Consider the following 24,253-nt stretch of genomic DNA (forward strand, 5'->3'; position numbering starts at 1 on the left):
TTCTAAGGAGAACAATCCCAGCTTCTCTAATCTCTCCACATAACTGAAGTCCCTCATCCCTGGCACCATTCCAGCAAATCACCTCTGCACCCTCTGCAAGGCCTGTTTAAGTAAATAAACCTCTTTAAGTTTGATTAAACTGTAAACACCATGCACGCGATAAACAGGAATACAGCAAGTGACCCTCTCCCTGCACATTAAGCACCAATCCTGTACAGTCGCTGTAGGGTACAGTACGGTCAATTTTCTGAGTCTTTGCCCAAGGTGGGGTACTTGGCCACTGCCAGTGTGGATTGAAGCATTGTGGGCAGTGTGCCACACGTATCCTGATCTATGCTCGCGGGGGACCAGGTCCCTCACCTGTGGTGGGGGCGGGGGGCACTCGGAAAATTGACCTCAGTGTCTCCTTCTTACCCTGCTGAACAAACAGGAAATCTGCGGTTACACAGTCAGCAACCATCGCCCTGCTAAATAAACCGGTAAACTGAATGAGTTCTCCCCTCCTTGCTGATGTGAGCGATTGCACGTGTGAACGATTATTGTGAGCAGCAGATTGCTCGTATGAGCTATTGTAATGCGTGTGATGGTCTGCATGTGTGAACGATTATCACGCACGGCAGATTGCTCGTATGAGCTGTCGTAGTACGTGTAACGGGCTGCGGGTGTGAACGATTATCGTGCACGGCCGATTGCCCATCTGAGTTATTGTAGTACTTGTGACGGGCTGCGGGTGTGAACGATTATCGTGCACGGCCGATTGCCCATCTGAGTTATTGTAGTACTTGTGACGGGCTGCGGGTGTGAACGATTATCGTGCACGGCCGATTGCCCATCTGAGTTATTGTAGTACTTGTGACGGACTGCGGGTGTGAACGATTATCGTGCACGGCCGATTGCCCATCTGAGTTATTGTAGTACGTGTGACGGACTGCGGGTGTGAACAATTATCCAATATGGCAGCATGCTTTGTGTAGATACAGCTTTCCAAATACCAGGTGTCAGGAGCATCCATCTCCCTGTGATACATCGTTGAAGGAAGCAGATCTTTTTCCATCAATTGCTTTCTCTTCCTCGCCTGAAGACTCTGAGTCTCACTGTTGGCAGCTCTCCGATTCTTCACTCAATTGACCAATATCTTTGTGGGATGACCATTCAACCTTGAGGTGCATCGTGGATTTACCCAACCCTTGTCCTCACCTGACACCCACATACAAACACTCTTTCCAGCAGGTGTCCCTGGACAGTGACCAGGAGCCTGAACCTTGATTGATGTTTCCCTTCCCAGGGTCCCTACCCCTTACCCAGCAGAGACCAACTAACACAGCACGGACCAGGGTAGCTGCAGAACCACATGAGCTGAGACTCCAGAAGGCACTGCCCAACCACTGTCACGGCTAACACAGCTGGGGGAGAGAGGGGGAGAAAGATATCTTCAAAAGAGGAAGAATTGCCCCAAAGCAAAAATCTAAAATATACTCTAAACAGAAGTGTGACGCATCTGTTCAGAGTAGGATGAGTGCAGCTCCAACAACACTCAAGAAGCTCGACACCATCCAAGATAAAGCAGCCCGCTTGATTGGCACCCCATCCACCACCTTAAATATTCACTCCCTTCACCACCGGCGCACTGCGGCTGCAGTGTGGACCATCCACAGGATGCACTGCAGCAACTCGCCAAGGCTTCTTTGACAGCACCTCCCAAACCCACGACCTCTACCACCTAGAAGGACAAGAGCAGCAGGTACATGGGAACAACACCACCTGCACGTTCCCCTCCAAGTCACACACCATCCTGACTTGGAAATATATCGCCGTTCCTTCATTGTCGCTGGGTCAAAATCCTGGAACTCCCTTCCTAACAGCACCGTGGGAGAACCGTCACCACACGGACTGCAGCGGTTCAAGAAGGCGGCTCACCACCACCTTCTCAAGGGCAATTAGGGATGGGCAATAAATGCCGGCCTCGCCAGCGACGCCCACATCCCATGAACGAATTAAAAAAAACATGGTAAATTAGGCAACTCGTTCCATGGTTCCCAAACACAGCGACGTTAAAGGTCTGTCCTTCATTTGAAGATTGTTGCACCTGAAGCGATTACCAGGATGATGAAGCAGAGATCCATGCCTCCTTTAAATAACGATGTGGAGATGCCGGTGATGGACTGGGGTGGACAAATGTAAGGAATCTTACAACACCAGGTTATAGTCCAACAGTTTTATTTGAAAATCACAAGCTTTCGGAGATTATCTCCTTCGTCAGGTGAGTGAGTGAAAGGTTCTCAAATCGCATATGCGATCACTCACTCACCTGACGAAGGAGATGATCTCCGAAAGCTTGTGATTTTCAAATAAAACTGTTGGACTATAACCTGGTGTTGTAAGATTCCTTACATTTGTCCTTTAAATAACAACTTGCATTTATGTAACGTCTTTAACATACGAACATAAGAAAACAACGGACAGGAAAAGACCAGCTGGCCCATCGAGCCTGTCCCACACTCATGATGGCCAGAGCATCGTGACTAGGCATTTCTTACCATCCCCCCGCAGCCATGTAATCTCATGGGAAGGGCAAAAAAAGGAGAGAAAAACACAGGGCCAATAAGGGAAAAGAAATACTCTCCTCTCCAACCCCCCTCAGGCGATGGAAAGCAGTCCAGGAGATCACATGGACCATATGTTTGAGGGAAGCAATTTGCATCAGAAAAAGTCCACTATTTCCCATGCAGAAACTGCCTTCTTTACATTTTGTTACTTCTGACACAATCTTAGACTGCTACCCATCTCAAGGTTCAGAGCTGAAGTTCCTGCGGGTAGTAAAACGTCCCGAGGCGCTTTACAACTGCGTAATCAGACAAGAATTGACACCGAGCCAAAGAAGGAAACATTAGGTGACCAAAAGCTTGGTCAAAGAAGTGGGTTTTAAGGAGGAGGGAGAGGTAGAGAGGTTTACACAGCTTGAGATGGGGCAGCCAGAGCCTTACCCAGGGGCGCACAGGCTACTTTCTTACTCCAGTTAATATGATACATTGCATTTGTTGCTGGGCTGAGTTCCCAGGCCAGTTAAATCTTTAACTAGCTCAGCATGTGGGCTGGTACAATGCAGAACCAGGCTTTCGGGGAATATGAGACACTGCTACCGAGCCAATTAGCTGTCTCACTCTCAAAGTTGTCAGGGAATGACATATTCCAGTTATTCTAGTTTAGGTCCTTTTTCTTCTGTTCAGTTATTTTAAACATTCAGCTTTAAATCTTACATAGTGTTTGGAGTTACAATATCATTAACCCCCTAGGACATCCTTATGTTTGAGTGCTGGGATAGACGCCAAAGAACAGTGCCTACCTCCAACAAACTGTAGCAGAACTCTATCCTGAGGCCCAGTGAATTGGCAATCCTCCCTGGGGGACACTACAGGTCATTCTATTATGTTTGGGAATCTATATGTGTTTACAGGAACTGTACACTGTAATTTGAGTTGTATACATTAGTTTGAGTTGTACATGGCAGTTTGAGTTGGAAGCACTACATCGAATTACATCAAAATTACAGCACAGAAACAGGCCATTCGGCCCAACTGGTCCTTGCTGGCATTTATGCTCCACACGCGTCTCCTCCCTCCCTACTTTACCTAACCCTATCAGCATAGCCTTCTATTCCTTTCTCCCTCATGTGCTTATCCAGCTGCCCCTTAAATGCATCTGTGCTGTTTGCCTCAGTGGTTTGTGTTGTACGTGGTAGTTTGAGTTGTACACAATAGTTTGTGTTGTACGCGGTAGTTTGTGTTGTACGCGATAGTTTTTTGTGTTGTACACAATAGTTTGTGTTGTACGCGATAGTTTTTTGTGTTGTACACGATAGTTTGTGTTGTACGCGATAGTTTTTTGTGTTGTACACAATAGTTTGTGTTGTACGCGGTAGTTTGTGTTGTACGCGATAGTTTTTTGTGTTGTACGCGGTAGTTTGTGTTGTACGCGATAGTTTTTTGTGTTGTACACAATAGTTTGTGTTGTACGCGATAGTTTTTTGTGTTGTACACGATAGTTTGTGTTGTACGCAATAGTTTTTTGTGTTGTACACGATAGTTTGTGTTGTACGCGATAGTTTTTTGTGTTGTACACGATAGTTTGTGTTGTACGCAATAGTTTTTTGTGTTGTACACGATAGTTTGTGTGTACGCGATAGTTTTTTGTGTTGTACACGATAGTTTGTGTTGTACGCAATAGTTTTTTGTGTTGTACACGATAGTTTGTGTTGTACGCGATAGTTTTTTGTGTTGTACACGATAGTTTGTGTTGTACGCGATAGTTTTTTGTGTTGTACACGATAGTTTGTGTTGTACGCGATAGTTTTTTGTGTTGTACACGATAGTTTGTGTGTACGCGATAGTTTTTTGTGTTGTACACGATAGTTTGTGTGTACGCGATAGTTTTTTGTGTTGTACACAATAGTTTGTGTGTACGCGATAGTTTTTTGTGTTGTACACGATAGTTTGTGTGTACGCGATAGTTTTTTGTGTTGTACACGATAGTTTGTGTTGTACGCGATAGTTTTTTGTGTTGTACACGATAGTTTGTGTGTACGCGATAGTTTGAGTTGTACACACAAGTTGGTGCAACCTGCATTTCAACACTGAATGTGAACTCCTGAACGTCCTTTGTTACAGACAGGTAATGAGGAATGTTGTGACTGATGCGGCTGTGTTTGATGGAGCCTGGCACTTCTACGAGTAACTCCAACAGATGTGGTTAATGCAGATTAGCACCATCCCTGGCATGTTGCCCCGCGCAGGTTGGGGATGGGCGGGGGAGTGTAGAACTTAAACTGAAAATCAATCATCTATTACATATTGGACAGTGTAAGTAATTGTACAACTGGGTTGATATTTCCTTACTGTTGAGGAGATCAAGTTTTGTACTTTGTACCTGTCTCTGATCTGACCTTACAGCAGTGTCAAAATCCCAGCCAGTATTTCACTCAGGAATGTTGTGCCATGATGTGCAGGGACGGGGCCTGTGCCAGCGATTCCCCCACACTGTGAGCTCCTGATTCAGTTATGCCTCTGTGGATAGTTGACAGACAGTTCCCCACATGATGAGAAAAAAAAAATCGTTCAGTTTTGATAAGAAAGAAAGAACTTGCATTTATACAGTGCCTTTCACAATTTCAGGACGTCCCAAAGAGCTTTACAGCCAATGAAATACTTTTGAAGTGTAGTCACTGTCGTAATGTAGGAAACACGGCAGCTAATTTGCACACAGCAAGGTCCCACAAACAGCAGTGTGATAATGACCAGATAATCTGTTTTAGTGATGTTGGTTGAGGGATAAATATTGGCCAGGAAACCAAGGAGAACTCCCCTGCTCTTCTTCCAATAGTGCCATGGGATCTTTTATGTCCACTTGAGAGGGCAGACATGATTTAACATCTCATCTGAAAGACGGCGCCTATGACAGTGTAGCTCTCCCTCAGCACTGCACTGAAGTGCCAGCCTGGATTATGTGCTCAAATCACTGGAGTAAGACCTGAACTCACAACCTTCTGACTCAAAGGTGAGAGTGCTACCATTGAGCCACAGCTGACACTTTAAGGCCCTTTCACTCACTGTATGGATAATCTGTTGTTTCCTTTCTCTCACTGAACAGCAGAAAAGGAGAGGGAACAGCACTCAATCCCACATTGGTGAGGCGGCCTGTGTGCAAAGTCGAGCAACAGGCTGGGGCTCCTTTCTTGGAAAAGAGAAGGCTGAGGGATGACCTGATCGAGGTCTTTAAAATTATGAAGGGATTTGATAGGGTAGATGTAGAGAAGATGTTTCCACTTGTGGGGGAGATCAGAACTAGGTGCCATGAATATAGGATAGTCACTAATAAATCCAATAAGGAATTGAGGAGAAAATTCTTTACCGAAAGAATGGTTTGAATATGGAACTCGCTCCCACAGGAGTAGTTGAGGCGAATAGAAGGATATGCAGATAGGGTGAGATGAAGTAGGGTGGAAGGGGGCGCGTGTGGAGCATAAACCAGCATTGACCAGTTGGGCCGAATGGCCTGTTTCTGTGCTGTAAAATCGAAGTAATTCTATGTAACAAATCTGTCAAGGGCTACAGGTGAGGGAGAGGTGGGCTGCAAGTGCCCCTCAGGACATACTAGAACTACGACTGGTGGGTGGATAAAGGGCAACATGTTGTTGAAGAGCATTGAATGGTCAGAGGGTTAACAGCTCGTAACCCGCCAACACGTCTCCGGGAGAAACCTGGGCCAAAGATGTGAGGCGTTGTCAGTGTGCCCGGCGATTCAGGGGCTGCTTCCGGCTGTCTGATGTGTCTGGCTCAGTGACACACCAGGCAGTGTCTCCCACTGCCCTATTAGGGGAGCTGTCTTATATTTCTAACTTTTAGCATCGCGCCTTTCACATCCTCAAGACATTCCTAGGCACTACAGCCAACAAATTAGTAGTCACTGTTGTAATGTAGGCAAATGAAGCAGTTAAATTGTGCACAGCAGGTTCCCACAAACAGCAATGAGATGACTAGCAGTTGCATTCCCTCAGTTCTGCACTTAATTGTCAGTTTAGATTAGGTGCTCGAATCCTGGATTGGGGCTTGCACGCACAACCTTCTGAGGTTATGAGATTATCTGGTCATTTATCTCTTTGCTGTTTGTGGGAGCTTGCTGTGCGCAATTTGGCTGTCACATTTCCTACATTACAACAGCGACTGCACTTCAAAAGTATTTAATTGGCTGTAAAGCACTTAGGGACGCCCTGAGATTGTGAAGGCACCATATAAATGTAAGTCCTTTCCTTCTGACTCAGAGCTGAGAGTGCTACTAATGATTTAAGGCTGTCTTGATCAGAAATAAGAGAGAGTTTGACAGGTTCGAGTGAAAGGTTTGCAGTGGGGAGGGCTTCAGATTCCTGGAACATTGGGACCAGTTCTGGGGCAGGAGAGACCTACAAGCCGGATGTGTTGCACCTCAACAGAGTACAGAGGAGATCTAAAAATGGGAATAAGTGGGGCAAAGAGAGAGTATGAGAATAGGTTAGCTGCTAACATAAAAGGAAACCCAAAAGTCTTTTATAAACATATAAATAGTAAAAGGCTAGTCAAAGGAAGAGTGGGGCCCATTAGGGACCAAAAAGGAGATCTTCTTGTGGAGGCTGAGGTACTAAATGAATACTTTGCATCGGTCTTCACTAGAGAAGAGGATGCTGCCATTGTAGCAATAAAGGAGGAGTATTGGAATATAGCAATATTGGATAGGATAAAAATAGATAAAGAGGAGGTACTTAAAAGGTTGGCAGTATTCAAAGTAGAAAAGTCACCCGGTCCAGATGGGATGCATCCTAGGTTAGTGATGGAAGTAAAGGTGGAAATTATGGAGACTCTGGTCACAATCTTCCAATCCTCCTTAGATATGGGGATGGTGCCAGAGGACTGGAGGATTGCAAATATTACACACCTATTCAAAAAAGGGGAGAGGGTTAAACTCGGCAACTACAGATCAATGTAAGGAGTCTTACAACACCAGGTTATAGTCCATAGACTATAACCTGGTGTTGTTAGACTCCTTACATTTGTCCACCCCAGTCCATCACCGGCATCTCCACATCATAACTACAAATCAGTCAGCCTAACGTCAGTGGTGGGGAAACTTTTAGAGACAATAATCCGGGGCAAAATTAATTGGCACTTGGAAAAGTGTGGGCTAATAAATGAAAGTCAGCACGGATTTGTTAAAGGAAAATTGTGTTTGACTAATTTGATTGAGTTCTTTGATGAATTAACAGAGAGGATTGATGAGGGTAGTGCGGTTGATGTTGTGTATAGGGGCTTTCAAACGGCATTTGATAAAGTGCCACATAATAGACGTATTTGCAAAATTAAAGCCCATAGGATTAAAGGGACAGTAGTAGCGTGGATACAAAATTGGCTAAGGCACAGAAAGCAGAGAGTAATGGTGAACAGTTGTTTTTCAGACTGGAGCGAAATATATAGTGGTGTTCCCCAGGGGTCAGTATTAGGACCATTGCTCTTTTTGATATATATTAACGACCTGGACTTGGGTATATAGGGTATAATTTCAAAATTTGCTGATGACATAAAACTCGGGAATGCAGTAAACAATGTGGAGATTAGTAGCAGACTTCATGAGGACATAAACAGACTGGTGAAACGGGGAAACACATGGCAGATGAAATTTAATGCAGAGAAGGTATGAGGGGAGAGTTGTCAAAGGTAGATTGGCAAAGTAAAGGGTTTGACAGTTGAAAAGCAATGACAAGCATTTAAAGAAATATTTCAATATTCTCAACAAATATACATTCCATTGAGAAATAAAAACTCCACAGGAAAAGTGATCCACCTGTGGCTAACTAAAGAAGTTAAGGAGAGTATTAGATTAAAAGAAGAGGCCTATAATGTTGCCAAGAAGAGTAATAAGCCTGAGGATTGGGAGAGTTTTAGAAACCAGCAAAGGATGACCAAAAAATTGATAAAAAGGGAGAAAATAGAATATGAAAGTAAACTAGCAAGAAATGTAAAAACGGATTGTAAGAGCTTCTACAAGTATGTAAAAAGGAAGAGAGTAGCAAAAGTAAACGTTGGTCCCGAGAGACTGAGACAGGAGAAATTATAATGGGGAATCAGGAAATGGCAGATGCGTTAAACAAATATTTTGTATCTGTCTTCACAGTAGAAGACACAAAAAGCATACCAAAAATAGTGGGGAACCAAGAGGTAAATGAGAGAGAGGAACTTAAAACAATCAATATCTCTAGAGAAAAAGTAATGGACAAACTAATGGGACTAAAAGTCAACAAATCCCCTGGACCTGATGGCCTACATCCTAGGCTTCTAAAAGAGGTGGCTGCAGAGATAGCAGATGCATTGGTTGTGATCTTCCAAAATTCCCTAGATTCTGGAACAGTCCCAGTGGACTGGAAGGTAGAAAATGTAACACCACTATTCAAGGAAGGAGGGAGAGAGAAAACAGGGAACTACAGGCCAGTTAGCCTGACATCGGTCGTCGGGAAAATGCTGGAATCTATTATTAAGGCAGTGGTAACGGGGCACTTAGAAAATCATAATATGATTATCTCCACATCATAATATGATTAGGCAGAGTCAACATGTTTGACAAATTTATAGAGTTTTTTGAGGATGTAACTAGCAGGGTAGATAAAGGGGTACCCAGTGGATATAGTATATTTGGATTTTCAAAAGGCATTAGATAAGATGCCACAGAAAAGGTTGTTACACAAGGTAAGGGCTCATGGGGTTGGGGGTAATAGATTAGCATGGATAGAGGATTGGTTAAAGGACAGAAAACAGAGATAAAAGGGTCATTCTCAGGTTGGCAGGCTGTAACTAGTGGGGTGCCTCAAGGATCAGTGTTTGGGTCTCAGCTATTTACAATCTATATTAATAACTTAGATGAAGGGACTGAGTGTAATGTATCCAAGTTTGCTGACGATACAAAGCTAGGTGGGAAAGTGAGCTGTGAGGAGGACACAAAGAGTCTGCAAAGGGATATAGACAGTGGGCAAGAAGGTGGCAGATGGAGTATAATGTGGGGAAATGTGACCTTATTCATTTTGGTAGGAAGAATAGAAAAACAGAATATTTTTTAAATGGCGAGAAACTATTAAATGTTGGTGTTCAGAGAGACTTGGGTATCATCGTACAAGAAACACAAAAAGTTAGTATGTAGGTACAGCATGCAATTAGGAAAGCAAATGGCATGTTGGCCTTTATTGCAAGGGGGTTGGAGTACAAGAATAAGGAAGTCTTACTACTGTTGTACAAGGCTTTAGTGAGACCTCACCTGGAGTACTGCGTACAGTTTTGGTCTCCTTATTGAAGGAAGGATATATTTGCCTTGGAGGCAGTGCAACAAAGGTTCACTAGATTGATTCCTGGGATGAGAGGGTTGTCCTATGAGGAGAGGTTGAGTAGAATGGGCCTATACTCTCTGGAGTTTAGAAGAATGAGAGGTGATCTCATTGAAAAATATAAGATTCTGAGGGGTCTTAACAGGGTAGATGCTGAGAGGTCATTTCCCCTGGCTGGAGAGTCTAGAACTAGAGGGCATAGTCTCAGGCTAAGGGGTCTGCTATTCATGACTGAGATGAGGAGGAATTTCTTCACTCAGAGGGTTGTGAATCTTTGGAATTCTCTACCCCGGAGGGCTGTGGATGCTGAGTCATTGAGTATATTCAAGGCTGAGATAGACAGATTTTTGGACTCTAGGGGAATCGACGGATATGGGGATCGGGCGGGAAAGTGGAGTTGAGGTCGAAGATCAGCCATGATCTTATTGACTGGCTCGTGGGGCCATGAGGCCTAGTCCTGATCCTATTTCTTATGTCCTAATGTTCTAAGTGTGAAGTGATACATTTTAGTAGGAAGAATGAGGAGAGGCAATATAAACTAAATGGTACAATTTTAAAGGGGATGCAGGATCAGAGAGACCTGGGGGTGCATGTACATAAATCTTTGAAGATGGCAGGACAGGTTGAGAAGGCTTTTAAAAAAGCATATGGGATCCTGGGCAATATTAATAGCGACATAGAGTTCAAAAGCAGGGAAGTTATGCTAAACCTTTATAAAATACTGGTTAGGTCTCAGCTGGAGTATTGTGTTCAATTCTGAGCACCACACTTTAGGAAGGATGTCAAGGCCTTAGAGATGGTGCAGAAGATTAGAATGGTAGCAGGGATGAGGGACTTCAGTTATGTGGAGAGACTGGAGAAGCTGGGGTTGTTCTCTTTAGAGCAGAGAAGGTTAAGGGGAGATTTGATTGAGGCGTTCAAAATCATGAAGGGTTTTAATAGAGTAAATAAGGAGAAACTGTTTCCGGTGGTAGAAGGGTCAGTAACCAGAGGACACAGATTAAAGGTGATCGACAAAAGAGATGACATGACTCAAGGAAACATTTGTTTGCGCAGCGAGTTGTTATGATCTGGAATGCACTGCCTGAAAGGGTGGTGGAAACAGATTCAATAAGGAATGGGAATAATTGGATAGCTCTTTCAAAGAGCCAGCACAGGCATGATGGGCCGAATGGCCTCCTTCTGTTCTGTATGATACTATGACTATGCTACTATGCTTCTAATTTAAAAATTCTCTTTAATTCTAAATTACAAATTCAAGATACAAAGTTATTTTTTTGTTGTTCCGAAGAGATTAGTTGTTGGCCAAGCTTTTCTCATCCCTTTAAGGTACCTTTTCCCCTTAGACAGATTTGCACCAATCTCCCAGATCCAGTGTCGACCCCTGGGGGCCTCCATTTTTGCTCAAGTTTTATTTTTAACACCTGAAGGCCAGGTTCCCGAGGCTTCGGGAAACCCGGCAGCTGAAGGGAGGCGAGAAGGTCCAGATCCACCAGGTAAGCGGCGTTACAGGACTGCTCGTAGGACAGGAGGAGCAGGAGTGCTTCCCCCGGCCCATCAAACTTCCCTGTTGACCCCCCGCGATCGGACCACCCCCCACAGCGATTGGCCTCCCCCCGCCACCATGATGTCCGACTCCCAGCCCCTCCGCGACCGATGTCCAACTCCCACCCCACCCCCCCACGACCGATGTCCGACTCCCTCCCCCCACGACCGATGTCCGACTCCCAGCCCCCACGACCGATGTCCGACTCCCTCCCCCCACGACCGATGTCCGACTCCCAGCCCCCACGACCGATGTCCGACTCCCTCCCCCCACGACCGATGTCCGACTCCCTCCCCCCACGACCGATGTCCGACTCCCAGCCCCCACGACCGATGTCCGACTCCCAGCCCCCACGACCGATGTCCGACTCCCTCCCCCCACGACCGATGTCCGACTCCCTCCCCCCACGACCGATGTCCGACTCCCTCCCCCCACGACCGATGTCCGACTCCCTCCCCCCACGACCGATGTCCGACTCCCTCCCCCCACGACCGATGTCCGACTCCCTCCCCCCACGACCGATGTCCGACTCCCTCCCCCCACGACCGATGTCCGACTCCCTCCCCCCACGACCGATGTCCGACTCCCTCCCCCCACCCCCAGCGACCGATGTCTGACCCCCTCCTTCCCCCCATTGATGCCGGACTTACCTCCGATCGGCTCCCAGAGTGCTTTCCAGCCAGACTGACAACCAGGCTGGTTGTCGGGCAGGAAACCTGTTGAAAACATTTAAAGCAGATCCTGCCGTTAAATTTGGCAGGACCTGGGGGAAACCCTTACTCGCAGGTTTCCCGTTGGCAAATCCTTCCCCCCTCCCCCCACCCTGCTCTCTTCCTGCCTCGGAGTCATTATCAGGACCACTGTGTTCGACCTGTTTCATTCGTACTTGACTGGCCAGTTTCATGCATACTGGTTTGGACTGGTTTTGGGCCTGCACACAGCTATTTTATAAACCGGCACAAACCTTCGGACCTTGGATTAATGGTAAATGGTGGATGGAGGCCTTGGGCTTAAGTCACAGTGCGAACTTCTTTATTATTTTGACCTAAAAATGAAGCCAGTTTTGATGGTCGGGTCAGTTGAGTTCTTTGCGTGGTATCTACTGCCACCTGGTGGCAGCTGCCATGTTTGCAGACATTCCCATTTCCTGTTAGTTGTGTTTATTATTTTTCCACTTACTGTTACAGGAATCGAAGGCATTTCCGCTATGGCCATGTTTCAGTTTCTGTCTCTTTCACCTCAGAGCGGTTCTGACTGTCAGTCTATTGAGGAACCAGTCTGCACTGGCTATGTAAACAGCCAAGCATCACTATCACTATCATTAAGACTTTTATACAGCTTCTGGCAGCGGGCAGCTTCTGTGCCCAGTTCCAGGTCCTCCTGAGGAATTTGTATCTGAGAGTGATCAGAAGAGAACTGGTCCACTGGGAATCTGTGCAATCAGAGATATTTTGAATTTGAGCCAGCTTCATTGATATTGTGAAGTATCCCTGGCAATGTTTGAAGTATTCATTTTGTCTGCTCTTGGGAATGTGAAGAGGCTGTTCACCATGGTAAATTGAGACTTCACACCACAATTATTCATCCCATAATATACACATTACATTCCTTGTGAAGCATGCACTGTGGGGAAGTCTTTCCTTTGGTTCTGAAGAGATGGGAAGCAATGGACAGTGTAGGGGACAGGACAGGATGGGACGGGATGAGACAGACTCTGTAACTGCTGGTTGGGTTGAGATGGATTTTGTAGTTGATAGATTGACAGGTGGGGTGAAATGGACTCACTGGGGTACAGTTCCACAGGCACTGACTCTCACTGGGGTACAGTTCCACAGGCACTGACTCTCACTGGGGTACAGTTCCACAGGCACTGACTCTCACTGGGATACAGTTCCACAGGCACTGACTCTTGCTGGAGTACAGTTCCACAGGCACTGACTCTCACTGGGGTACAGTTCCACAGGCACTGATTCTCACTGGGGTACAGTTCCACAGGCACTGACTCTCGCTGGGATACAGTTCCACAGGCACTGACTCTTGCTGGAGTACAGTTCCACAGGCACTGACTCTCACTGGGGTACAGTTCCACAGGCACTGACTCTCACTGGGATACAGTTCCACAGGCACTGACTCTTGCTGGAGTACAGTTCCACAGGCACCGACTCTCACTGGGGTACAGTTCCACAGGCACTGACTCTTGCTGGGGCACAGTTCCACAGGCACTGACTCTCGCTGGAGTACAGTTCCACAGGCACTGACTCTCACTGGGGTACAGTTCCACAGGCACCGACTCTCGCTGGGGCACAGTTCCACAGGCACTGACTCTCACTGGGGTACAGTTCCACGGGCACCAACTCTCGCTGGAGTACAGTTCCACAGGCACTGACTCTTGCTGGGATACAGTTCCACAGGCACCGACTCTCGCTGGGGCACAGTTCCACAGGCACTGACTCTTGCTGGGATACAGTTCCACAGGCACTGACTCTTGCTGGGATACAGTTCCACAGGCACTGACTCTCGCTGGGGCACAGTTCCACAGGCACCGACTCTCGCTGGGGTACAGTTCCACGGGCACCGCTGCTCTCCAACACCTAACATCAACCACAACAACAACAACTTGCATTTATATATCTCCTTTAACGTAGTAAAACATCACAACGCACTTCACAGGCATGGAATCAGACAAAATTTGACAGGGGACCAAAAGCTTGATCAAAGAGGTAGTCTTTAAGGACTGTCTTAAAGCAGGAGAGGTAGAGAGGCAGAGAGGTTTAGGAGGGAATTCCAGAGCTTAGGACCTAGGCACGGCCGCCAATGGTGGAGCGATGAAAATCGGTGGTGCGCAAGGGGCCAGAATTGGAGGAGCGCAGAGATCTTGGAGGGCCCATTCTTCATGTGTGAGCCTGGACAGTGATGAACCGGAGGTGGGGGGGGGAGGGGGAGGGGAATCACAGCCAAGTCTGATCATGTCTTCACTCAATGTCCAGCAGAGATCGGAGGATAGTGACCAGGAGCAGGAATCCTGGCTCAGGGTAAGTGTCAGTCTCAGTCTCAGGATACGGGACTGAGATGAGGAGAAATTTCTTCATTCAGAGGGTGGTGAACCTGTGGAATTTTCTACCACAGAAGGCTGTGGAGGCCAAGTCACTGAATATATTTAAGAAGGAGCTAGATAGATTTCTAGACACAAAAGGCATCAAGGGGTATGGGGAGAGAACGGGAATATGGTATTGAGATAGAGGATCAGCCATGATCATATTGAATGCCAGAGCAGGCTTGAAGGGCCGAATGGCCTGCTCCTGCCCCTATTTTCTATGTTTCTATGTAGCACCTCCGACTGCTGTTCCAGCTGAGATCAGCTAATTCAGCACAGACGAGGGTAGAATCCAGGATTTCTGATGTGTCTGGCTCAGTGATTCACCGGCGGACCTGTCCTGTATTTCTAACTTTTAGCAGCTTTCTGCTTTTCCCAGCTGTTATTCTGTGTACTGAAGTTTTGCTTTTCTCTTTCTCTGAAGGGCTCTGAATAAACAGACTCGGAATGGTGCCACCCCCCTCTACCTGGCCTGTCAGGAAGGTCACCTTCACATAGTTGAGTTCCTGGTGAAGGACTGCAATGCTCAATTGAACCTACGAGCACACGATGGCATGACAGTTCTCCACGCGGCGGCGCAGATGGGGCACAGCGCCCTGGTGGTGTGGCTGGTAAGTCAGTGCCATCCTTGTGGCTCCATCTGTTTACTTCACGGGCATCGCTTCACAGGACACTGGGCACAGGGCATCACTACATGGAGCCAGGGCATCACTACACGGGGCACAGGGCATCACTACACAGGGCACAGGGCATCACTACACGGGGCACAGGGCATCACTACACGGGGCACAGGGCATCACTACATGGAGCCAGGGCATCACTACACGGGGCACAGGGCATCACTACACAGGGCACAGGGCACAGGGCATCACTACACGGGGCACAGGGCATCACTACATGGAGCCAGGGCATCACTACACGGGGCACAGGGCACAGGGCATCACTACACGGGGCACAGGGCACAGGGCATCACTACACGGGGCACAGGGCACAGGGCATCACTACACAGGGCATCACTACACGGGGCACAGGGCATCACTACACGGGGCACAGGGCATAGGGCATCACTACACGGGGCACAGGGCATCACTACACGGGGCACAGGGCATCACTACACGGGGCACAGGGCACAGGGCATCACTACACAGGGCATCACTACATGGAGCCAGGGCATCACTACACGGGGCACAGGGCACAGGGCATAGGGCATCACTACACAGGGCACATGGCATCACTACATGGGGCACAGGGCATCACTACACGGGGCACATGGCATCACTACACAGGGCACAGGGCATCACTACACGGGGCACAGGGCACATGGCATCACTACACAGGGCACAGGGCATCACTACACGGGGCACAGGGCATCACTACACAGGGCACAGGGCATCACTACATGGAGCCAGGGCATCACTACACAGGGCACAGGGCATCACTACACGGGGCACAGGGCATCACTACACAGGGTACAGGGCATCACTACACTGGGCACAGGGCACAGGACATTTTTTTTTGTATTCGTTCATGGGATGTGGGCGTCACTGGCGAGGCCGGCATTTATTGCCCATCCCTAATTGCCCTTGAGAAGGTGGTGGTGAGCCGCCTTCTTGAACCACTGCAGTCCGTGTGGTGACGGTTCTCCCACAGTGCTGTTAGGAAGGGAGTTCCAGGATTTTGACCCAGCGACGATGAAGGAACGGCGATATATTTCCAAGTCGGGATGGTGTGTGATTTGGAGGGGAACGTGCAGGTGATGTTGTTCCCATGTACCTGCTGCCCTTGTCCTTCTAGGTGGTAGAGGTCGTGGGTTTGGGAGGTGCTGTCGAAGAAGTCTTGGCGAGTTGCTGTAGTGCATCCTGTGGATGGTACACACTGCAGCCACAGGGCGCCAGTGGTGAAGGGAGTGAATGTTTAGGGTGGTGGATGGGGTGCCAATCAAGCGGGCTGCTTTGTCCTGGATGGTGTTGAGCTTCTTGAGTGTTGTTGGAGCTGCACTCATCCAGGCAAGTGGACAGTATTCCATCACACTCCTGACTTGTGCCTTGTAGAAGGTGGAAAGGCTTTGGGGAGTCAGGAGGTGAGTCACTTGCCGCAGAATACCCAGCCTCTGACCTGCTCTTGTAGCCACAGTATTTTTGTGGCTGGTCCAGTTAAGTTTCTGGTCAATGGTGACCCCCAGGATGTTGATGGTGGGGGATTCAGCGATGGTAATGCCGTTGAATGTCAAGGGGAGGTGGTTAGACTCTCTCTTGTTGGAGATGGTCATTGCCTGGCACTTGTCTGGCGCGAATGTTACTTGCCACTTATCAGCCCAAGCCTGGATGTTGTCCAGGTCTTGCTGCATGCGGGCTCGGACTGCTTCATTATTTGAGGGGTTTTGAATGGAACTGAACACTGTGCAATCATCAGCGAACATCCCCATTTCTGACCTGAAGATGGAGGGAGGGTCATTGATGAAGCAGCTGAAGATTGTTGGGCCTAGAACACTGCCCTGAGGAACTCCTGCAGCAATGCCCTGGGGCTGAGATGATTGGCCTCCAACAACCACTACCATCTTCCTTTCTGCTGGGTATGACTCCAGCCACTGGAGAGTTTTCCCCCTGATTCCCATTGACTTCAATTTTACTAGGGCTCCTTGGTGCCACACTCGGTCAAATGCTGCCTTGATGTCAAGGGCAGTCACTCTCACCTCACCTCTGGAATTCAGCTCTTTTGTCCATGTTTGGACCAAGGCTGTAATGAGGTCTGGAGCCGAGTGGTCCTGGTGGAACCCAAACTGAGCATCGGTGAGCAGGTTATTGGTGAGTAAGTGCCGCTTGATAGCACTGTCGACGACACCTTCCATCACTTTGCTGATGATTGAGAGTAGACTGATGGGGCGGTAATTGGCCGGATTGGATTTGTCCTGCTTTTTGTGGACAGGACATACCTGGGCAATTTTCCACATTGTCGGGTGGATGCCAGTGTTGTGGCTGTACTGGAACAGCTTGGCTCGAGGCGCAGCTAGTTCTGGAGCACAAGTCTTCAGCACTACAGCTGGGATGTTGTCACATCACTACACAGAACTCAGGGCACAGGACATCGCTTTGCAGGACACAGGGCACAGGGCATCAATACACAGGACACAGGGCACAGGGCATCAATACACAGGACACAAGGCATCACGACACAGGACACAGAGCATCGCTTCATAGGACCCAGGACACAGCTTCTCAGGGCACAAGGCACAGGACACAGGGCATCACTTCAAAGGGCACAGGGCATCACTTCAAAGGGCACAGGGCATCACTTCACAGAACAAAGGACACAGAGCATCGCTTCATAGGACACAGGACATCGCTTCACAGGACACAGGGCACAGGGCATCACTTCACAGGACACAGGGCACAGGGCATCAGGACACAGGGCATCACTTCAAAGGACACAGGACACAGGGCATCACGACACAGGACACAGAGCATCGCTTCATAGGACCCAGGACACAGCTTCTCAGGGCACAAGGCACAGGACACAGGGCATCACTTCACAGAACAAAGGGCACAGGGCATCACTTCACAGAACAAAGGGCACAGGGCATCAGGACACAGGGCAGAGGACATCATTTCACAGGACACAGGGCATCGCTACACAGGACATAGGATATCGCTTCACGGGTGCATTGTGTTGCTCGCTCTAATGTCCTACAGACTCTATACTTAAGTTACAAAAATAATGGGCAGGAAAATATCAGCTGTGTGCGTGTGTGCGTGTGTGTGTTTGTGTGTGTGGGCGCATGTCAGTGTACCTGTGTGTGTGTAAATTCTACTGACTGTGTGTGTACTGATGTTAATCCAGCTCCCTCACACAGTTAAGTTCAGTAACCCCTCCCAGCCAGCACTCTGCCTTACCGACTGTATCTCTACTGTAGTCAATCTTTCTGGTGCCACATTTGACCTTCTGTCTTCCTGTGTGTGATGCAGAAATCGTTCACAGACGCTGACCTGTCTGCACAGGACAACGAGGGAGCGACTGCAATGCACTTTGCTGCCAGTGGGGGGCATGCCAAGACCTTGGACCGATTAATAAGGATGGGAGCCCAGGTGCTGAAGGACCACTGGGGAGGCACGCCATTACACGATGCTGCTGAGAACGGTATGCTGGAGGTGGGTATTCAGTCAGATCGACAACACTGTGCTAATTCAGAAGCCGGAACTGCTGTCCCAGTGTCTCTCCATCATGCAGCGTGCCATGGCCTCTTGGTTATGATATTAGACTAGCAACCAGAGGTCGTGAGTTCAAATCCCACCGTGGTACGTTATGTAATGGTAACTTGTGAGCTCCCATCCGAAAATGATGCCAGGTTATTATGAAAACCCACTGGTTCACTAATGCCCTTCAGAAAAAGGAACCTGCTGCACCTACTCAGTCCGGCCTATACAGGACTCTCCTCCCACACTCGAATTACATAGAATTTACAGCACAGAAACAGGCCATTGGGCTCAACTGGTCCGTACTGGTGTTTATGCTCTACATGAACCTCGTCCCACCCTACTTCATCTAACCACACTTAATGGTTAACTCAAAATGCCTTCAGACCACCAAAGGGTGAGCAATAAATGCTGCTTGTGCAATGTTCTTCAGCCAGCTGTGTGGGGATGGTGAATATTCTGGACTTTTGCTTACTTACCTTTGAGGATCAGAGACATTCCCCCAGGAGATTAAATGAGTGGCGTAAAGTCCATGACAGGGTCTGTGGGCCGAGGATAGGAAGATCTTGCATTAATATAGCAACTTTCATGCTATATTATGGATCAGGATGTCCCAAGGCATTTCAGTCAATGACGTACTTTGGAAATGCAGTCACTGCTGTAATGTAGGCAAATACAGCAGCAAGTTAGATAAATAGCCAGTTAATCTGTTTTTTGGTGGTGTTGATTGAGGGATGAATGTTGGCCAGGACACCCTCGGGAGAACTCCCTCCTCTTCTTCAAATAGTGCTGTGGGATCTTCAGCTCCTAGCCTGAACAATGCAGAAGTGGCCTTGATCCAATAGTCTAGAAATTCCTGTAGGAGCCTCCAGTGGACTGAACCTCCACCCACATTGCGGATAGACCCCCTTAACCTGAGATCAGGGACATCGACGTATGTTGTGCGAGCACCTGCAGCATTGTTTCTGGTGTCTCGGGTGGGTGAGGGGTGCGGAGGAAGGATATTGCCGCGGAGCTGCTGTGCCGACTGAAGATCTTCAAAGGAATTCTCACATTTCCGATGTCAATGTTGCTGCTTCCCCATCGGCCATCGCTCGCTCTGCTCTTTGTGTCTGGCCCCCCAACCACTTTCTGACTAATTTTCAAGAGTCAAGAAAAGGGGCAGAGATCCAGTGTGACTGGTCCCCACCCCAAATCGCTTCCCTGCCCACCCTGATCTTCATAACCTCCAGAAGGGGCGAAATTCAGAGCTCAGCTTTCATCTGAATGTGTGAGCACAGATCGCATGCTCAGGTCCAGGTCCAGGGGCCCACAGCTTTCTGACTCAGGAACCAGAGTGAAACAAACTAGGCCAAGCTGACAATTGGAAGAAAATGAATTGGGATGGGGTAGGGGTCTGTGATAGGGAACATGACTTGTGGAAGGAGATTAAATGGGTGGGGTAGGGAACATGACTTGTGGAAGGAGATTAAATGGGTGGGGTAGAGTCCAATACAGGTTACCAGTGTTCTGTGAGTCTAGTCCATAGCGGCTTGCAAGTTTATCAGGAGAGGGGGAGACAGCTCTATTAGAGGATGGATTGATTGGTCAACGTTTATCCCTCAACCAATACCACAAAAAACAGATAATCTCGTCATTTAGCTGATTGCTATTTGTGCATCCTTCCTGGACACAATTCGGCTGTCACATATTACAGCAGAGACTACTCTTCGAAAATACACCACTGACCGTGAGGGGCTCTGGGATGTCCTGAGGACGTGAAAGATCCCAGAATAATTTACATTCTCTCTTTGGAGGGACTGGGAGCTCCACTCGGGGAGGAGGCGATAGTTGTATCGGGAGGGGAGAGAGAGTTGTATCTGGAGGGGAGAGAGAGTTGTATCTGGAGGGGAGAGAGAGTTGTATCTGGAGGGGAGAGAGAGTTGTATCTGGAGGGGAGAGAGAGTTGTATCGGGAGGGGAGAGAGAGTTGTATCTGGAGGGGAGAGAGAGTTGTATCGGGAGGGGAGAGAGAGTTGTATCTGGAGGGGAGAGAGAGTTGTATCTGGAGGGGAGAGAGAGTTGTATCTGGAGGGGAGAGAGAGTTGTATCTGGAGGGGAGAGAGAGTTGTATCTGGAGGGGAGAGAGAGTTGTATCTGGAGGGGAGAGAGAGTTGTATCTGGAGGGGAGAGAGAATTGTATCTGGAGGGGAGAGAGAGTTGTATCTGGAGGGGAGAGAGAGTTGTATCTGGAGGGGAGAGAGAGTTGTATCTGGAGGGGAGAGAGAATTGTATCTGGAGGGGAGAGAGAGTTGTATCTGGAGGGGAGAGAGAGTTGTATCTGGAGGGGAGAGAGAGTTGTATCAGGAGGGGAGAGAGAGTTGTATCTGGAGGGGAGAGAGAGTTGTATCTGGAGGGGAGAGAGAGTTGTATCTGGAGGGGAGAGAGAGTTGTATCTGGAGGGGAGAGAGAGTTGTATCTGGAGGGGAGAGAGAGTTGTATCTGGAGGGGAGAGAGAGTTGTATCTGGAGGGGAGAGAGAGTTGTATCTGGAGGGGAGAGAGAATTGTATCTGGAGGGGAGAGAGAGTTGTATCTGGAGGGGAGAGAGAGTTGTATCTGGAGGGGAGAGAGAGTTGTATCTGGAGGGGAGAGAGAATTGTATCTGGAGGGGAGAGAGAGTTGTATCTGGAGGGGAGAGAGAATTGTATCTGGAGGGGAGAGAGAGTTGTATCTGGAGGGGAGAGAGAATTGTATCTGGAGGGGAGAGAGAGTTGTATCTGGAGGGGAGAGAGAGTTGTATCTGGAGGGGAGAGAGAATTGTATCTGGAGGGGAGAGAGAGTTGTATCTGGAGGGGAGAGAGAGTTGTATCAGGAGGGGAGAGAGAGTTGTATCTGGAGGGGAGAGAGAGTTGTATCTGGAGGGGAGAGAGAGTTGTATCTGGAGGGAAGAGAGATCTGTATCGGGAGAGGAGAGAGAGTATCAAGGGAAGGGAGAGAGAGCTGTATCGGGAGGGGAGAGAGAGAGTATCGAGGGAGGGGAGAGAGAGCTGTATCGAGGGAGAGGAGAGAGAGAGTATCGAGGGAGAGGAGAGAGAGCTGTATCGGGAGGGGAGAGAGAGCTGTATCGGGAGGGGAGAGAGAGCTGTATCGGGAGGGGAGAGAGAGCTGTATCGGGAGGGGAGAGAGAGCTGTTTTGGGAGGGGAGAGAGAGCAGTATCGAGGGAGAGGAGAGAGAGCTGTATCGAGGGAGAGGAGAGAGAGCTGTATCGAGGGAGAGGAGAGAGAGCTGTATCGAGGGAGAGGAGAGAGAGTTGTATCGGGAGGGGAGAGAGAGTTGTATCGGGAGAGAAGAGAGAGCTGTATCGAGGGAGAGGAGAGAGAGCTGTATCGAGGGAAGGGAGAGAGAGCTGTATCGAGGGAGAGGAGAGAGAGCTGTATCGAGGGAGAGGAGAGAGAGCTGTATTGAGGGAGGGGAGAGAGAGTTGTATCGGGAGGGGAGAGAGAGTTGTATCGGGAGAGAAGAGAGAGCTGTATCGAGGGAGAGGAGAGAGAGCTGTATCGAGGGAAGGGAGAGAGAGCAGTATCGAGGGAGAGGAGAGAGAGCTGTATTGAGGGAGGAGAGAGAGCAGTATCGAGGGAGAGGAGAGAGAGCTGTATCTGGAGGGAGGGGAGAGAGAGCAGTATCGAGGGAGAGGAGAGAGAGCTGTATCGAGGGAGAGGAGAGAGAGCTGTATCGAGGGAAGGGAGAGAGAGCAGTATCGAGGGAGAGGAGAGAGAGCTGTATTGAGGGAGGAGAGAGAGAGCTGTATCGAGGGAGAGGAGAGAGAGTTGTATCTGGAGGGAGGGGAGAGAGCTGTATCGAGGGAGGGGAGAGAGCTGTATTGAGGGAGGAGAGAGAGCTGTATCGAGGGAGGGGAGAGAGAGCAGTATCGAGGGAGAGGAGAGAGAGCTGTATCTGGAGGGAGGGGAGAGAGCTGTATCGAGGGAGGGGAGAGAGAGCTGTATTGAGGGAGGAGAGAGAGCTGTATCGAGGGAGGGGAGAGAGAGCAGTATCGAGGGAGAGGAGAGAGAGCTGTATCTGGAGGGAGGGGAGAGAGAGCAGTATCGAGGGAGAGGAGAGAGAGCTGTATCTGGAGGGAGGGGAGAGAGAGCTGTATCGAGGGAGGGGAGAGAGAGCTGTATCTGGAGGGAGGGGAGAGAGAGCTGTATCGAGGGAGGGGAGAGAGAGAGTATCGAGGGAGAGGAGAGAGAGCTGTATCGAGAGAGGAGAGAGAGTATCGAGGGAGAGGAGAGAGAGCTGTATCGAGAGAGGAGAGAGAGTATCGAGGGAGGGGAGAGAGAGCTGCATCGAGAGAGGAGAGAGAGTATCGAGGGAGGGGAGAGAGAGCTGCATCGAGGGAGGGGAGAGAGAGCTGCATCGAGGGAGGGGAGAGAGAGCTGTATCGAGGGAGGAGAGAGAGAGAGTATCGAGGGAGAGGAGAGAGAGCTGTATCGAGGGAGGGGAGAGAGAGTATCGAGGGAGAGGAGAGAGAGCTGTATTGAGGAAGTAAAGAGAGCTGTATCGAGGGAGGAGAGAGAGCTGTATCGAGGGAGGAGAGAGAGTATCGAGGGAGAGGAGAGAGAGCTGTATCGAGGGAGGGGAGAGAGAGCTGTATCGAGGGAGGGGAGAGAGAGCTGTATCGAGGGAGGGGAGAGAGAGCTGTATCGAGGGAGGGGAGAGAGAGCTGTATCGAGGGAGGGGAGAGAGAGCTGTATCGAGGGAGGGGAGAGCTGTATCGAGGGAGAGGAGAGAGAGCTGTATCGAGGGAGGGGAGAGAGAGCTGTATCGAGGGAGGGGAGAGCTGTATCGAGGGAGAGGAGAGAGAGCTGTATCGAGGGAGGGGAGAGAGAGCTGTATCGAGGGAGGGGAGAGAGATCTGTATTGGGAGAGGAGAGAGAGCTGTATCGAGGGAGGGGAGAGAGCTGTATCGAGGGAGGGAGAGGGAGAGCTGTATAGGGGAGGGAGCGAGAGCTGTATTGGGGAGTGAGAGAGAGAGCAGTATTGGGGAGGGAGAGAGGGAGCTGTATTGGGGAGGGAGAGAGAGAGCAGTATCTGGGAGAGAGAGAGAGAGCTGTATTGGGGAGGGAGAGAGAGAGCTGTATTGGGGAGTGAGAGAGAGAGCAGTATTGGGGAGGGAGAGAGAGAGCAGTATTGGGGAGGGAGAGAGGGAGCTGTATTGGGGAGGGAGAGAGAGAGCAGTATCTGGGAGAGAGAGAGAGAGCTGTATTGGGGAGGGAGAGAGAGAGCTGTATTGGGGAGGGAGCGAGAGCTGTATTGGGGAGTGAGAGAGAGAGCAGTATTGGGGAGGGAGAGAGGGAGCTGTATTTGGGAGGGAGAGGGAGAGCTGTATTGGGGAGGGAGAGAGTGAGCTGTATTGGGGAGTGAGAGAGAGAGCAGTATTGGGGAGGGAGAGAGGGAGCTGTATTTGGGAGGGAGAGGGAGAGCTGTATTGGGGAGGGAGAGAGAGAGCAGTATCTGGGAGAGAGAGAGAGAGCTGTATTGGGGAGGGAGA

At 49.1% G+C, this 24,253-nt stretch overlaps 1 protein-coding gene across 1 annotated transcript in view; it reads left to right on the plus strand.

Annotated features, from left to right (window-relative positions):
* The window catches only part of espnlb (espin like b), a 76,252-nt gene that overhangs the window by 11,578 nt on the left and 40,421 nt on the right, over positions 1 to 24,253 (plus strand). Inside the window, exons 3-4 of the mRNA XM_067994772.1 lie at positions 14,957 to 15,143; positions 18,495 to 18,677. Coding sequence (XP_067850873.1) covers positions 14,957 to 15,143; positions 18,495 to 18,677 — 370 coding nt within the window. The remainder of the gene's footprint in view (positions 1 to 14,956; positions 15,144 to 18,494; positions 18,678 to 24,253) is intronic.

The sequence above is a fragment of the Heptranchias perlo genome, chromosome 13, assembly GCF_035084215.1.
Source record: "Heptranchias perlo isolate sHepPer1 chromosome 13, sHepPer1.hap1, whole genome shotgun sequence".
NCBI classification, from domain to species: Eukaryota; Metazoa; Chordata; class Chondrichthyes; order Hexanchiformes; family Hexanchidae; genus Heptranchias; species Heptranchias perlo.